This window comes from Gasterosteus aculeatus, chromosome 4 (genome assembly GCF_964276395.1).
Source record: "Gasterosteus aculeatus chromosome 4, fGasAcu3.hap1.1, whole genome shotgun sequence".
Taxonomy (NCBI): Eukaryota; Metazoa; Chordata; class Actinopteri; order Perciformes; family Gasterosteidae; genus Gasterosteus; species Gasterosteus aculeatus.
In genome coordinates this window covers 14,304,317-14,322,330 of record NC_135691.1, presented here as the reverse complement: position 1 = coordinate 14,322,330, position 18,014 = coordinate 14,304,317, and the positions used below count along the sequence as shown (strand labels likewise).

At 45.9% G+C, this 18,014-nt stretch overlaps 1 protein-coding gene across 1 annotated transcript in view; it reads left to right on the top strand.

The window, feature by feature from the left end:
- The window catches only part of LOC120817523 (transcription factor COE1), a gene marked incomplete in the record, with an annotated part of 47,991 nt that extends 43,915 nt beyond the window's left edge, over positions 1-4,076 (top strand). Inside the window, 1 exon segment of the mRNA XM_078102332.1 lies at positions 1,151-4,076. Coding sequence (XP_077958458.1) covers positions 1,151-1,185 — 35 coding nt within the window.
- Between the last annotated feature and the right edge of the window lie 13,938 nt (positions 4,077-18,014).

The window sequence follows — 18,014 nt, the reverse complement described above, 5'->3', positions numbered from 1 at the left end:
ACGCGCTCATCCGTCTCCACCCTTGCTTGTCTTTTCTGTTGTATTTGTCACTCTTGTCTCATTTGCAGAGACAGCATGCCACGCCACATGTGTTCCATTTCCTGTTTTCACTTCCTGCTTCCTGCCCGTGCTCTGCTGGGTGTCTCTGGAGGGGTGCGGGGAGGTTGTTATGCCACCGCGGGTCACTCACTGTTCTCCCGTTTCCACGGAGTTTGCTCAGGGTCCCTTTCGTCTGGGCAGGATGTTGTATGGTGTTGAGATCCTGAGAGAGAGAGAGAGAAATGATGGATGGGAAGCTTTATCAGCGCCCCGAGCTAAGCACTTCCTCACTTCCTCCGTCGGCGTTGATGAGCACTGACCACGGTGACCCAAAGGGCCAGTGGCCACTGTGCACTGATCACACTGACACACACACACACACACACAGTTCTTTTGATCCCCACGAGCAGGAAACACTTAGGAAATAACCAGGGTATTAGTGGATTGAGGAGGGAGGGGAATCAATAGGGAGCCAATATGTTACATGAAAAATTTCGCCCTGAGATGGCTTCTGTGTAAAAATGTGAGGGGGTTGGGGGGGGGGAGGGCGAGGGGGAGGAAGGGGAGCCGGGAGCAGGAAGGTAGAGAGATAAGAAGATAAAAATGTGAATAAAGCTTACGACTTCCATTTCCATGTTCCACGTGTCGAGTTGGAATTTCAACACCTCTGTCATCCCACGTCACTGCGTCTCTCTCCCTCTCTCTCTCTCTGTGTCTCCCTCTCTCACCCGTGTCTGAATCACGCTCCACGGTGCACATTGGGCTCGCACAATGCGACTGCTAACAATTAACAGTGGCAGCTCTTGCGTGAAGCTATTCAGAAAGCCTGTGAGAAGTTGAATGATGGCGTCGGTGCGAGCCAAGATCGTTGCGCGGCAGAGGAAAATGTTTTGATTTTGGGGGCCTTTGGAATGAAGAGATAATGAGGCAGAGTCATCTTTGTTTGCCAGATGCTGGAGCACATTTCTGTTATGCGACTGTTGTGATGACAGATGAAACCCAGCAATCACATGACTGACCTCTCTCTCCCCCCCACCCGCTCTTTCTCCCCCCCCACCCTCCACCCGCCTGCCTTCCACCTCCTTCCTCCCACTCTTTTTTTCCCACAAAGCAGCGATTCCCGGGATGATCGTTCCACCCATGTAGAGGATCTGGGATAGCTGTAGATTTGGGAACGTTGAGAGGAAAAGACACAGTGGCAGAGTCTGGCGAGTCTCCGCTGTGCTCTGGAGCTGAACTCAAGATAAGACGCAGGACTCGGTTAAACTCAGGCCTTTCCATTGGGATATCATCTGGGGGAGACGAAAACAAACAAAAAAAAGGAACAACACCAACCTTTGTGATGTTCTTTCCCTCTTGGTTGAATTAGTGTAGCTTCTCTGACAGCACGTTGGATGGAGTGTATAAAGACTGATAGTTTTACCCACCGTGTGACACTGACCTCATGAAAAGAGCATTTATTTATCTTCATGTTTATGCCTGTAAGGTTTGGGTTCGATTACTGAAGGCCCCGCGCTGTCTCGCAATCCATAACTCACACAAACAACAATGGAGTGTTGGTTTGGCCGTGAAGTTTACGTAGCCTCTGTCACAATAGAGGATGCTTTCTTTAGCTCAGCCTGCTCACTAAAACCATATAACAACACACTGGCCAAATGCAACAAAGGTCCACAACAGACAAATACAAAGAGATAGAAAAAGTCCACCCTCAACTTTTGAAAAACATGCCTTTCTTTTTTTTTTTCTTCTCCCCGGGTATGTTTTTTTAGTTTGAATTTTAACAAAGCTGTGAGGATTGAGCTGTTTGCAATATGCATTTCTGCTTTCATGTGGTGATGATTTAGCCAAAATTGACTTTTTGTCTGAGATTTTAGCAGAGACTTGAAAAGCCCGTGGATGTGTGTGTCCAGCCAGCACTGTACTGAAGGAGCCTAGTAAATATCAAATTAGAATAAATGCGTGATATATTTTTGTACATAAAAAAAAAAAAGTTGAATTTTTCATTTGAAGTTTATTTTCTTTTTGCAATAGCTATAGTTTGAAACGTTAACATTAAATGTCTTAAGGCAGCTTCTCAGTACAGAAGATAGATTTACTGTGTGTTGTCAATATCTCATCTGCTAAACATGACAAATGTGGATTTGGATACAAAAAAGGGGATTCTGTAAAATATCCTATAAATAATGTATTTATCCCTTGCATTTGTACATTTCCTCTCACCCTTGTTTAGTTGTGTTGTGTTTAATACAGTAAGTGAACATATTTCAGTGTTTTGTTTCATTATTTACTGTTGTCTCCCACTATTTAAATGTGACTTTTTTATCTTTATTTTGTTTGTTTCGTATGTTGACTGTTTTTCATTGGTATGCCATGCTTTAATTTGATGATTCAAAAACATGCCATTGTCTATTTTTGTATTATTTGTAAGTTAATAAAAAAAAACTTTTTTTTTTCCTTATGAAAATGTTTATTGTATGGCAAAAAAGTAGCATCTTATTCAGAGTATTTGGTTGAAGTAGATTTTAAGAATATATACACACATTAATATATACTGTAAATCTATATCTTTTTGTTTGAGCTCTGAGGCTTTCAGATTGATAGTGTTCTTGAACTGATAATATGCATGGGTTCTTCTCTTGAGTGACACTTTCTTTTTTTTTTATGTGTGTGTGTGTGTGTGTGTTTGGAAACCAAGGGAACTAAGAAATTGCTCTGTGTTTTTCTTTCTCCCCCGCCTGTTCTTTCTTTTCCTGCGTTATTAATGCCTGCTTACATACTGTATCTATATACTCTTTCTTTTCTCTGTCACTGTAATCTTTACCAGCAGTCTAGATGCCTTAACAATGCAAACCCATTCTTCATTCAATCACGTGTACAGTTTTCTACCCTCACCACAATTGTCTATTGCCACAGAGGAATTCATGGGAACTTTGGGGACAAAGCACAAACCCGTTGTGTTTGGTGGTGAAGCCAGACGAGAATACAAAGAGCCATAACTCAACAATCACACACACAAACACACACACACAGCCCGATGTACTATAATACTACAGCAATGACACGCTTTGAAGGACGTTGACGCTGAGGGGCCTGTCTCCGCTGTGCTCGTTGCACTTTAGTGTTCACAGAAACACTTTGTCTTTTTTGTAGCAATTATGTAGCGTTTTTTTTTTTTTTTTCCAATTTAATGAAATCATTTCAACTGTATGTTGGCAATATTTCTCATCAACCACAACCATGTGACACCACAAAGCTGGGTTTTTTTTGTCGTAGTACAAAAGGGAAGCACAGTGAAGACGAGCGCTGTCGCAGCACAATTTTAATCTCACACTTGGAGCCGTAGGTCCGACTCCGGCATCCGACAGTCGACCCCCCCTCCCCCCCTCCTTCTCTCCGTGTATCGGCCTTTGGACATTACAGCTTCATTACATGCTAAACACAACACAAATACGGGAGGAAGCATGAAAGGGAGCTCCTCGGCCTCTCAGCCACGTCTGTAGTCTTTTCCTTTTGTGTCAGCCGTGTGTCTTCAAGCTGTTGCTGGACAGAGAATCGGGCTTTTCTCTCTGCTTTTTCTTTTCTAGAGCCTGGTTTTGTTAAGTGGGCAGAAAGGAGCGTTTTAACAGAGGCGCCTGCTGATGGACGAGTGTTTTTCAGGCACTTGTGTGCCGGCGGGGGCCGGGGGCCCGGGGCGGGAGGGGAGGGGCCGCACCGTATCTGTTCCAAATGAACTACAGAGGTCTGTTGTCATACAATGGCTTCTTTGTGAGCAGAGTTCCATCCTGATTATGAATATTGGCAATGGGTGACAACGTTTTGTATTTAGGTAACAAACAACAACAAAAAGATGCAAACCAAATAGCTGGTGTCTATTTTTTCCCTTCTGTTTTGTCTCTGACTGCAAATACACTGAACAGCTCTAGGAAAAGGAAAAAAAATCTACTGTATAGATTGTTATTGTTTTTTGATGAAAACTGAGCTGTAAGATAACTTTTGGACTCACACAATGTTGAATTAAAGTTACCTCTTGTCTGTGACTCTGTCAGTTGTCATTTTGTCACGCGATCATTCCATTTAAAAAAAAAGAAATGTAAGTTGTGACCACTTTTGATTGGAATCTTCATCTTCAGATAGCTGCGAGTCTGTTGACGAGGACTAGGAGAGAACTGGCTAACACCAGCTCTGCAGGTCAGAAAGAGCAACCCCCCCCCCGTCCCACCTCCATCCCCCTCACCCCCTTCCCTCCTTCCCACCGCTGGGCTCCTTTCTCTAATGAATCTAATTCATTAATGCATTACTGATGACATGGTGAACATGGTTAGCCTGACAAGTTTCCTCCTAAACATATTAGTTAATGATGATTCCGAGGTTATTAATTGCGAACGCACCAGCCCACCGTAATTGAGTCATCATTTGCATACCCGGTCATCAGCAGAAAATTAATTAATTTTTTTTCTTCTTCTTTTTGAATATCTAATTTAGCGGCCTGCGATTGGATTAGCTTGTGAAAACAGCGGATCCCGTGATTCTGCTGACCTCAAAGCGTCCCAGGGTCTGTACGGTAACTGAAGGCTTCCGCAACGCCGGTGGGGGAGACGACCTGGAAGCACTGATGAAATAAGAACTTGTAAACACTGTGGGCTCTTGAGTGTGTTTGCCTCCTTAATTGCCCGAAGGTTTTTGTAACTGCACAGGGCTCTTTCTCCCTCCTATCTAATAACCGCGTTGATAGTTTGCTGACAAACAGTAAAGTGGGTTGTAGTGTGCCCGGTTTAGCAGCACGAGGTGATATTGAATTATGGAGGATACACACCGAAAATGTGTCCTGGAGCATAATGTTTTTGATTAGCGAGCCGAGCCCCACTGCCATGTTGCTGCGCTGCCAGGCTCCAGGGATTACGCTTTCCCCAAATGCGTTTTTGCAGTGCCACAATTACACACACACACACACACGCGCGTTCAAACGTACGCACTCATAAATCATAAGTACACACAGACAAAAGGTGGACCCGTTTTGCTCTTTATTTCCAGCAGCTTATGGAGCCCAGATAGCCTGGTCAGTGTGGGAGGAGGACAATAGAAGCGGTGGGAGGCTGAAGGGCAGCGCGGAGCCAGCAGACCTCTGGAGACACAACACTGCGCACTCTTCTTACAGGCCAGCGCCTCTGGATGCAGGAGACGGAGCCTTCGCACATCAAGGGAGGCGCTGCTCAGCAGCTTCTGTGCTGGTATCCTAATGAAATATATTAATGCACATGTTCCTCACCATCTCGCTCTCCTCCTCCCATTTCTCATCCTCCTCCCTGTGTGGACACATGAAGGGAGGAAGAGCGAGGAGGCGTGTTTGAAAGAAGAAAAAAAACAGGAGTCCCCCATGGGGATCCCGCATGAAGAAAAGGAGAAGGAGAGGAAAGAAACGAGGAAGTTGGAAGGAGGGGCGTGGGGGGGGTTCAACATGGAGGCCGACCTAGACAGTGAGAGAAATACAAGGAGAGGAGGGATGAATGTTAATATTCTTCTTCATTGGAAAGTTGTCACAATGGACATCCCAGCGAGACGCGGGAAGTTACATTCCAGGCCTCGCTTAATATGTGTGCACACCTTTATGCCTCCGCGTATTCCAGCAAGAAGGAAGCGTATTGTGCACCCTGCGACGAGCGCGCACTCACGCTCGGGTTTGCGCTCTCGCTTACGAGGGTGTGTGGTCGTTTCCCACAGTAATTATCCTGACGACTGTGGGTGTCTGACTATGATCTGTGTGGTATACCTGTCAGAGGCACCCGGCAGAGCCCGTGCTTTATATTCCCTGTAATTGCTGCTGCTAATTTACTGTGCGTTGGCCTAATGAGTGGGGAGGTGAGGGGCTGGGGGTATGTAATGGATGTTAGAGAGATAGCGATAGAGAGATGGATTTCACCGGCGCCGGCAGAGAGAGAGAGAGGGGAAGGAGGGGAGGAGGCCGGCGAACTGCGTGTGTTGAGCAAGCATGTAGAACACTTATCTTTATTGTTCTACTGAAATGAAAGAAAAAAAACCCCACCAAAGATAAGCTATTTGCCCGCCCGCCCCCCACCCTCCCTACCCCACTTCCTCCTCCTCGCTCCTTCTCTTCCTTCAATTCCATCCTCCCCTCAGCTGACAGCACAGTGGCGACTGCAGAGAGCACATTAGAAAAAGCTTTTTGTTATGTTGATTAATGATAAAAGCAAATCCATAAATAATATAGATTATTTATTCCATTTATTCACATGCTAATTAGAGCCAGAAGCAGATACCTCAGTACCCCCCCCTCCCCTCCCCCCCTCCTACACCTTCATCTCGTCTGTTTCAGCGCAACCCGACAGGCCGACATTCAGACAGAGGCAGAGACAGTCCCACATTAATGTCATTCCCACTTTGAAGCAGCCGAGGTATCTTGTGATGGGGACACGTCCACCCTTCATTTCTCCCTAATGAGGTCACGATGGAGGCCAGTGGTTTTCTGCACACGCACCTCCCCCGCCTCCCCTCTGCCTGTACTCTCTGCGCGCTCTTGACGCACGCTGGATTGACAGGGTCGTCTTTGATTGATGCACCGCGGCTCCTCCACATGTTCTACAGCTCAGTCATTTCATTATGTTTCCTAAGCATCATTAAGTACCGTTATATTCCATCACATTCTAATGAGAGAGGTGGCCAGTCGCAGGACAAGCTAATTGGCGATTAATGTTGTGTATCAGTGAGAGACAATGCAAGATTGGCCATTTAATGACACAACACTGTACTTAAGTGCTGAATATGTGAAAACACAAAAAGAGGGGGTGGGTGATTGAAATCCAAAACAGATATCGGCTCTTAAACGTCTAATTTCTCTTGGCCTGCACACACGTTGCTCCCTCCCCACCCATTCACAGTCACGCACACCTCCTGCGTCACTTTGAATTGTTCACCTCTTGGCCGCATTATACACACTTACTCGGATAATGCTGCAACCCGACTCTGCAGGCATAACTCACCTGTTCCTCCAGATTAAGCGCTAACTCGGTATTGATGCACTGCTTCGTAGATACGTATACGCACTCTCTCACACACACAAGCACGCACACACAAACAACACTTAGACACAAGCATCCTCATCTGGTATTGACATGCAGCGCGGCTGTAGGTGTTTCCATTTAAGGTCAGTCGATTGCCTTAAGTATGTAATGTTAGGAGGGGGGTCCGTAAACATGTCAAATTAGCAGTAATGAATGACCAGGCACCGGCAGGAGGAACTGTCAGGGTGCGCGCACAGGACAATACATTACCCTGAGTTATCCTAGTCGCCAAACGCACACGCACACACACACACACACACACACACACACAAAGTAGTGGGACCCATTCAGCAGTCACACACTCTGCTTTAATGGGCTGTGTAGGTGATTGGTGTCCACCCAATGAGAAAGAAAAAGCTGAAACTCAACACAGTGTTAAGAGTATGGAAAGGGGGAAAATATTCTTAAGACAAAGTGGACAAAGATTGACGGACAAGAACACGAAAGAATCAAAAGAAAGAGTATGAAAACAGATAGAAAGACAGATAGAGGACCAGGGAGAGAAAATAAACTCTGCTATTTATTTTTTTTCTTGACAGTGTTGAAACAGGAAAAGGACCTCGGTTTAATAAACCATGAATCCTTTCACAGTGGGTTTGTATGTTATTCTTCGGAGAAACAGATATGCGGGGAGGGAAGAGGAGACGCAGAGAGAAAGAGAAGTGGAGAGCAGTGAGGGGGGGAGAAGAAGAAAAAAAAAGATGCTCTGCAACCATATGAACCCCCTCTCACCAACTCACACACACACACACACACACACACAGATGCGCACACCCTCAGCCTACTTCCAGGCCGTATGTTAGTTTTGGGTTGGAAGTGTGTGGGATGAAGAAGGGGTGCACATGGGTGTATGTCCCCCCCCCTGCATCAAGAGAGTCCACGTGAATTCACATGTACACAAACATGCAGCCACTGTCTCTGTACGTTGTCTCCTTGCATGCCCCCCCCTCCCCCCTTCTCTCTGCCTCTCCTTCCTGTAACAAAGGTTACATTGATCATGTTTCTAAAAGAGACTCTGTACTTCCACATGACCCTACCTCGGATATGTTTTTCTTGGCAGCTCGGACTTCTACTTTTGTCATTCACTCAGCATATTTTAACAAATTAGAAACAGTAGAAACCAGGATCGCTGCAATGTTTTGGTTCGGTTTTTCGAAACTCTTACGGTCCCCACAATTATGTTTCAAAACACGGGCGAAATGTTTGACAGCCGAGCGCAATGAAACCCTAAAACAACTCTTTCATTAGAAACATATGCTCTAGCAATTAGAACCTAGCACCGTGCTAATGTGCGCTACAGCACCGGCTCCTTTGGTCGTCGCCGGGACGACGGCGGCGACGGCAGCGGCGCGTGCGTGCGTGGCACACGCCTTTGCCCTTATACCTTTGAGGGTGTGTGAGTGGCTGCGTGGTCGCGTGTCTCTGTGTGTAAGGGACAAAGGGGACACAGTGCTCCACATAACAGCATTACAGATGGCTGTTGTGAGTGGTTGTGACAGTGAAAGCGAGTGAGTTCCCACTCCATACAGATGTACTCTGAGTGACCTTACAAACACAGTGGAACGAAAACAGGCCGCCTACCTCCCGCTCGCACTCTGGCTCAGCCCTTGCGGGGCACGAGAAGTTGTTCCCCGGGCCAGGAATACATCAAGGGCCAAGAATATATAAGCAGCGAGCAGATGCATAGCTAGGGTCCAGGAAAGCGTAACTTAGACTAAGTAAATATGAGACTGAAGGATTAGTAGCTTTTGCCACCTACGAAAGCAGGACAGGTATGCCAGCCTGAGTTAACGACCACATGCTCTGACTTTACCCAGGATTGTTTTACCAACGAGCCGCTGTGGACAAGGAGGACGTTTGCACAAATCCACACAAGTTGGAAAAACTGAATGACTACCGAGCTGAACAATCGGTCTTTCCTTTTACTGACAGTACAAAAGTTCCGTGAGGGGGAAGTTTCTTTTATCAAACTACCAGGATATCGCAAAATAATGCAGAAGTACTATGTGCGTCAAAGTTTTGCTTTTGCTGACGTTAAAGCTAAAACTAATGACAAACATACTATATCAAAGCCGAAGAAAATGTGAGGTACTCTGAAAAGCAAAAGCGGCATGTAAAATGGTTTACTCCTACTGAAGGAGAATGTACAAAAGGTCTCCCCGGGCTACTAAGAATCGCTCTGTCTGATCGAGACTTAAAGCCTTTCGTGGCTCCGGAGGGAGCCGCACGACGCCTGATAAAATGCCTCAAGTGATGTCACTTGGGGTGTGGAGTAAAAAAAAAAAGAAAGAAAGGCTCTTACCAGACCTTTGTATTCCTCTCTGCATGCTCGCGGCTACACTAGCTGCTGCTAGCTTACGCCCGAACAATGCATGCGATAAAAGGACCACGAAACCCCGTACTAGACTGGCACTGCATACTGATTTAACCAAAATGTAGCATGGTACACATTAGGCAAACGAAAGCTAAATCTGCCGTGCGTCAAGAAATGCTCACGACGTCGCTTGGAGAAACATTCCACAATGCAGCACACCGCTTCGCTTCCCGTAATGCAAAGTGCTATAAAGCCACCGTCTATGGTCAGAGCCAACCTCAGCCACAGCGACTGGTGGGCATCCTCGGCAGATGCCAGTATGTATGCAGTCCCATCCAGACCCCACTGGGAGCTAACACGAGCTCTCTCAAAGAAAGTTTTCAGCATTATTGCAATAGCTGCTCAAGTGTTTGTGCGGGTTTGCTGTGAGAGCTCCTTTAAAGACTAAGCTGGGCCTCACTTTCTGCAAAATATGTTGATTTAACGATGTCGTACTGCATAAGGCGTCATGGAAAATAGCAGTCGTCTGCGTGTGCAAGTGAGCTTGGTTGCAGGATTGTTGCGTACGGCCACAACCAATAGCCCTTTTTTTATTGACAATAAGTCTCTCAAGGGGTGATATATAATCGTGGTATGAGAAAAAGCCCCCCGCCCCCCTATTTGAAACCCTAACTACATTTCTGATCCTCCTAGCTTTCATACAGACACTTTCTGTGCCTGCCTGTCTTTCAAAAAAGCAAAATGTATTTATAAAGTCGATGTCTTACAACATTCCTCTGCTTTTCTGTGATGTTGAAGCTGATTTTGATTTTTGTCTATGCTTGCTCATTCTTTTATTCCTCCTCTGAAACAGCCCTTTTCTGGTGGTGGATTGTGAAACAACAAGAATGTTTTTTATTCTCGTGCGGTTTCACCCACAACATTTGTTTCCAATTTGACAGATTCTGCAACAGAAACTCTTGGGAGAGAAAATGGTGGTTGCATGATGGTTCAAAAATAAGCTCTTTCAAAAGAAAAAATCCTCCACCTATCCCTCAAATCTCTCCCCCGTCGCTCCGCGGGACTCCCTCTCCTTTACTTCCTTCACCCCGTCTCCTCTTTCCTCTGTTGGTTTAAGTCCAAACAAAGTCACCTCATCTTGTATTGTGGGGGAGATTGTAAAGTTTTCATTGAGCCCATGTGGAAGCAATTTAGCTGTAATCTCCAGTAATTGTGACTGTAACACAGAAACAGGCTGGAACAGATTGGCCTCGTATTTTTTCTTCAGGGTCACCGTGGGCTTATCTCAATATTTAGCGTCTTGCCTGATTGAGTTATCATATCACATTTGCTGTTAAGAGCGGAGTGATGTCAACATATGTAATGGGAGAGCCCGAAATGTTGCTTTAAATCATAAAGAGGAAGGTTCCCGTTTGAGGGAAGGACACACATCAATGTCAGCGCAACCCGTTCGAGACAGGACTTTTTAAAAGGCATGACATTTTTTCAAGAGCGCCGGATGGGAAACAAAAATGCCGTAAAAAAATATATAAAACACTATTCTAGTGTGACCCATCCTAGATCTGAACCCAGTTTCCCCTCGACCGATGTCACACACTCTTACTTTCACACACACACACACACACTGAAGTCAGGAGCACTCCGCTCACTTGCTGCCGAGGTGCAAATGGTTTGTCTCTACGCATCACTGACCCAACGCTGCTCCTTCACCTTCTCTCTCCTCTGTCTGCTCCTTCTTGACTCTGTCCATCAATGCTCCACCTCACTCACCCCTCTCTCCTTTGCACTTCTGTCCCCGCCACTGCCCCCCGTCCCCCCTCTCCCCCCACTCTGTAATACGTCTCTTTGTCCTCTGTTCATCACACTTTCCATTTTTCCAACTTGTGATTTGTTTTCTCTGCCTCCACGGCCTCGTGGCCCTCAGACACGCCTCGCGATGAATGAGTAATCTTGTTGCATTGTACTCAGCCATCCTTGTCCTTGTTTGATAATGGCTCATTGGGTTTTCTCCTACCAGTGTTCCGTGGATGGCAGAGAGCGGGAGCTAGAGGCCATGCAGTTATCATAAAGAGCATGTCAACTGCGAAGCCGCAAAGCCTACGCGTGATTAAAACCCTTCGACTCAGGGTTACTCCATCACAATCATTAGTCTTTTCTTGTCCTACCTCGCGGTTGTAAAATCCACAGAGCCTTACCCTCCTTGTCCGTTAATAATATTCACTCCGCCTCTGATACATTAGCTAGTGAATGATAGGCCAAAGCCCTGGCCTAATTGCTTTCTTCTTGTAAAGTCTCAATTCATTTTTGCTGAGGAGACACAGAAGATGTGTGTCCACAGACGCACACACAGATCCTGATGCGCGCACTTTTACGCACTTTTACACCTACACACACACACACCCAACCATCCCACTGCCGTTTTATGATGGATGGGGCTGAGGATGCATAGGGGAGGAGGGGAGAGAGACTATAAGACTGCATATGTGTGCGTGTGTGGGAGTGTGTCTGTGTGCACACAAGGCATCTGTGTGTGTTGGTTGAAAAGAAAGGAAACGGGGGAGAGAGAGAGAGAGAGAGAGAGGGAGAGAGAGAGAGAGAGAGGGAGAGAAGCCTGGCTGAGAAGCTCTGATTAACGACACAGGGAAGGGGTCCCAGAGGAGCTTGGGGGAAGAGCAAAACTATCTGGGGCCAGCTGAGAGCGAGAGAGAGCGAGAGAGAGAGAGAGAGAGAGAGAGAGGAAGAAAACGAGAGAGGGCATAAAAAGCAGATGTAGAAAATGGGGGGGGGGAGGGAGAAGGATGTTTTCGTTTCAAACGTTTCATTAAAACAGACCCACAAACACCTGAAACTCTGCGTATCTGTCATCATCATCCGCAAATTGGACTGTGAGCTTCATCCCCGTCAGCGACGCATTGCGTCTCCTCTACCTCGCCTGACGCGACGCACACCGATCGGATCAAGTCCCCCTTACGGGCCTGGAGCCCCGAGTCTCGGGCTTCGTTCCACGCCGCTGTCAGAGGGGGAAACAGGGTGGTGTGTTTGCCAGAGCGCAGGCCATCACCTCTCCCTGATTGCACATGAGAGTAGAGGTAATGGGAGTGTAACAGCACCATGAGTACCGCGCTCTCACTGCCGCTGGCTGTGCAGCCTCACCCCCTCGGCCCAACTGTGTGGCAGAGTGAGCGGATCTGTGGATGAGGGGGTGTATGCATTGGCATATGTGCAAAGTTTTTCTTGTGTGTATGTGTCAATACGCTTGTCTGCTGTGGATAAGTGTAGATGTGTGTGTGTGTGTGTGTGTGTGTGTGTGTGTGTGTGTGTGTGTGTGTGTGTGTGTGTGTGTGTGTGTGTGTATCTGCTGGAAGACGCGAGGTTTGAGCGTGTTATGTTTTCCCTGAGGGTCGTCTGAGCCGCAGCGATCAAAGAGAGAGATGGAGGTTAACTGACCAGACCTGAGAACCTCCACAGAAGGACCTGAGGGACTCCTCCCTGCTAGCCCAGGTACCAATCATCTGACACACACACACACACACACACACACATACGCACACAATCAGTGGAGCGGCGATTGTCGGGGGCAGTTTGAGTGATCCAGAGGGATTTGAAAGATCTGTAAGGCCCAAACTAACTTTGTCACTTCACTCACACAGCCGTAGCCTTTCGCACAGTATCCATTACCTCAGATGCGTTCCCTACAAAACATCAAATAGCTTTATCCCAACTCCTACCCGGTGCTTTCACACAGAGAGAGAGAGAGAGAGATGCCTGGTGTGGAAGTCCTGTAAAGTGAATATAAGTTATATAGCAGGGGTCCCAGGGGAGAGAGTCTCTGTGACTAGTCTCGCGCTAGAAAGTTAGACTGTATTCCCGAGTAGCTCAAAGTAACGACTCCCACTGAAGGACCGAGACTTCTGCTGGAAGTTAAGCTGGAAGTTGTGTTGTCAAGAAGGGGAAAAGGGAGAAAAAGAACAAGCGCGCTCAAGTGTGTGAACGGGTGCGAGCAAGCGTGCAAAAATGTGAAGGTGCGCCAATTGCAAAGAGTGGGTGTGCAAATGTGTGCGGGTCTGAGGGTGTGCGTGTGTGCGCGCACGTGTGTGTGTGTGTGTGTGTGTGTGTGTGGCTGTTTGAAAACGAATGAGAGATAACCATCACAGGCAGCTGCCGTGGTGAAGAGAGAAGACCAGCACCAGCTAGATGCTGGAGGGAAGTTTCCTTGAAAACAACACTGAGTACTTGTTGATTCCAAGTGTGCTTACATCTAATACATATCATTGCAGCTTTATAAATAAATAAAAATGTGCGAGGGCTTTAATTCCAAACAGCCTGTCATATAGAATTTCTCATTACAGTGTTGAAGGGTTATTCAGATAATTTGCTTAAGTGACGATATCAAAATACTCCATCACGAGTAAAATATAAGTACTTTTAATGCAGAATGGGCCACGTTATGTACCACAACTAATTATAATTACTGATTCATGAACGTGCTTATCAGAATTCATCTCCTGCTGAAAATCGTGACGAACAAAGGCCTTATTTTCTTCTGTTACAAAAGATTTTAGAAAATCACTTTAGTCTGTTAGAAAAATAAATTGTATGATTCATGACCCGCTCTTTAAGGGGTCGTGGAGCAATGGTCATGGCATTTATTGTCAACAACAAAACATATCCTTCTCATTATTTCTAGACTTTTTATTCTTACTTTTATCATGATTTACTGATTTCAAACACACTATGTTGATTTATTTGCCGGCAGTACTGCACTTTTTATAGAAGTGACTTAAACTGTCATTTTGATTTTTACAGTAACTGTAATTCTGACGCTCTTTCTATTTTTATTTCTATAAATGTTTATTTTACATACGTCTAATCATCAAAAAGCCTCCTCTCCTCTCATTTCGGCTTGTCTTATCACAGCCTCCTCCTGCCTGGATCAACTTTGCCTCGACTTTTCCCTATTCCTAATGTTTTGTGCCTGTGTAGCTTTAGGATAACAAATCATACGAATAACAGAAGTCTCGGTAAACCCCGTAGCTTTACTCACAAACGTTGGACTCTTATTCCTGTTTTACAAAGTGACAAAAACAGATACAGCACCCCTTAACCCAAAAAGGCAGCAGAGGCGGTTTCAGATGCGATGTAGGAACAATATGTCTCTTGTCTTACACTTGCTGTTTGTTTTTTTTAATTAGAAATTGTGACGGAGACAGAAGAGGAAAAACATGACACGCAGCAAAAAGGCTCATACTTGAACCTCCGCGGTGCCCCGGCGGTCTTAGTGGTTCCCAAGGTGGGCTAATTTTAACTTTGTATACTGTCGTACACTTAGCTGCATTATTGGCTAATGTAGCTGATCCCATGTTTTAGACACATCATCTTAATCTGCAAAGCAGCTACAGCTGTCAAATAAAAGCGGGGGTGAAAAGTTTCCCCTTTAAAATGTAGTGGAGTATCAACTGGAAATAGTCAGGTGAAATACATGTAACTCTGCACTGCGCAGTGCTTGCTTTCCATCTCATGCCGCAGTGTAGCTTTACTGCGTTGTTGTCCTGTATGGTGTGCTGCGTTTCCTGCATGTGAGGAATGGCCGTCTGTTCTTTCCGTGATATAAACAAAGTTTATCCTCTTCTCTCAAGTTAAACACAACCCGAGCGATGACATTGAAAACGATGGGGCTGGTGGTGTGGATGTGTTTCTCGGGGTGTGTGTGTGTGGGGGGGCACAGGATCCTCCTGCTGGGTAACATCTATGTCAGGACGGCTCTGCTCCGTCACCACCCCCGCACGCACACACAAACACACACACACACAACCTCCATCAGCACCCGCTCAGGGCTCATCAGTCGCAGCGGAGCACATGTGGCCGGAGTATTCTAAACAAAGCTTTATAAAGAGCTCAACTAAGACGACCTGGTGTGACAGTCGGGCTACTAATGACGCCTGGAGACCGCTAAATGCGCCACTGAAAGACCGACGGCCTACATGCCATCCGCGCCCACATCACATCACACACAAGTCTCCGTTTTGGCATGCACTGACAAACGCCTGCAATCAGACTGTAGCAGGGTGGAACACATGCTAGCAGTGGCAAACACGCACATGCACACAGACTGACACACACACACACACACACACACAATTTTTGCCCAAGGGCATCTGTCCGCAGCCTAAGAGCTCCCAACTGTTGAGGAAAAACAGCTCAATTAGCTCAGTGGAGGAACTAACGAAATACATCTATACATGCACACACACACACACACACATGCACACTGACACACACACACACACACACCACACACACACACTAAGAACTGCATTGATCCTTCCCCAGTCTGTGGCTCTAATTGGTGTGTTGATGATACTGCGAGAGTGTGGGATCCTTCAGGCAACCATAGAATGACTTCCAGCTCTTATTTCTCATTTAAAGTTGAAATACATCCCCAAACCTTCCCGAGCCGCATGGTGCAAACTACATTCTACCTGACATTTTCTTTTGAGTCTTCTTTTATGTCTGGCTTTAATCTCATTTTTGGGGGGTATGTGTTAATGCCACGTATGAGATCACTCTGATGTATAAATAAAAGCACACCCAGATTGAAAATCAGTGTTCCAACTCCCCAAAAATCTAATAGCTTGATGATTTTGTTGCTCCCAGTAGAATGAACAGTTGTAAAAACCATCTATCCATTATGTGCATGTCCATTAAAACTACGCACGCAAACGCTCAATGAGCACCTTCAATTCAAACATACAACCCCCCCCCCCCTCCCAGGAACACACACACATGCTCACACACACGCATAGGAAATGTTGCAGCGAGTTATTGAGAGCAAATGGGGTAGAGTTATTTCCATAAAGGGTCTCAGTGGGTCTCAAGGATCTCCACTACCGCCGACTGGGAGCGATTTAGCGAAGCACACACTGGTATATTAGTAACCGAAGACGTCTGGGGACAAAGCGGCTCTCTCTAAAACCATATCCCTCCACTGTGACCTCCAGAGCATTCACAACTGGGACTGGTAGGCACTCTCCATCTTTTGCCTTCTCTCTTTTGCTGACTATCTCAATTTGTTCTCCTTTTTTTCTTTGACTTTTGGTGCCCTTCTTCTTTTTTTTTATCTCCTTTTTTTTATTTCACAGGAGGGATATTCTTTTATCAATAATTATTTTATTCTCTTTCCATTCCACCAAATATTCTACCCTATTTTTCTACATTTCTCTCACTCTCTTTTACATCAATCTTCAGTCTGTCTGTCTCTCTCTCTCTCTCTCTTTCTCTCCACCAACCCCTCCCTCGCTCCCTCCCTCCCTCCTTGGCCCCAGGGACGGACTGCTGATAGACTGTGTACACCAGCTGCCCAGGGGCTATTTTTAAGGAGCATTTGTCCTTCTCCTTCCCTCTGGAGACTGACTCAACCCAACAACATCTCGTCCGTGCACACTCACATGTGTGCACAAACACACACACACACACACACACACACACACACACACACACACACACAGGCATTAACACATGCACTCATTAGCCCATGAGCATGCATGCCCCACACTTTCTCTCTCGCACACATCGTCCGTCCAAGGGCATTCTGTAAATGTAGGAGCAGCTTGTAGCACCGGAGCCCATTGCTTAACTGCACAGGAGCCCAGGCGCTGCCGAGCTGGCCTCAGAGGGCTCATAAAGCGACCCTCCTTGCAGGGCTTGACTAATACTCTCCCTTGTTCTAACCCTCCCTTACAATAGTTTGTAAGACAATACTGTAAAACACTGTTGCCGTGCATTGCGTCAGGCTTCTTTCAACACAAAGCCCACAGCAGCCAATGGGGGCCCTTGAATAATCCATACAGGAAGTCGAAACAAACCGCTATCTTATTTGACCCCGCTTTCCCATCCTGTTCTACAAATATAAAATGGTCATAAATAGACACCTGAAGCCAAACAATGCAGAAAGAGTGATTAAATGAGCTGAAAACAAGACTGAAAACATTATGAATAATGCAATACTGCTACCACAGTCTTGAAAAAAAAATCCAAAATTGTTTCAATTTTCATTTGTAACCTTGGTAATAATTGCACAGGAATTTGTTAACAAGCTACTAAATTATGTTCAAAGCACAAAATCTAAGCTGTGAACCTTACTTTTGTGTTGTGTTCAACCACTGCGGCTCAAAGCAAATGTAAAATATAAAATGAATCCTCAAACAACTGCTCCAGCAACCTCGTTAAGACATTATTTACTTTCATCGTTAGCCAAGGAAGAGGACACTAAAAATCTGTCAGCAGCCTGAAACGCCTGCTCGAGTGTCTGAGCACTGTTTAATTGTGCCATTTATCAGCCAAAAAAAGCCTACACGCACATAAATAAACACAATGCCCCTGCAAAGGAATTATAAAGATGTCACGGCAAGCCCACAAGTAAGGCCACTGTTGATGCATATTAAGCGATTTAGTCAGTGAAGGAGTAGGGCAGAAAATATGATGGTTAATTTAAGAGTCATTAAAATTGCATGAATGTGCATTGCGTTTGCTTGCAGTGGGATTTTCTCTGATCGGTAGCGAGGAGGGAGAAAGAGCAATACAAGCTG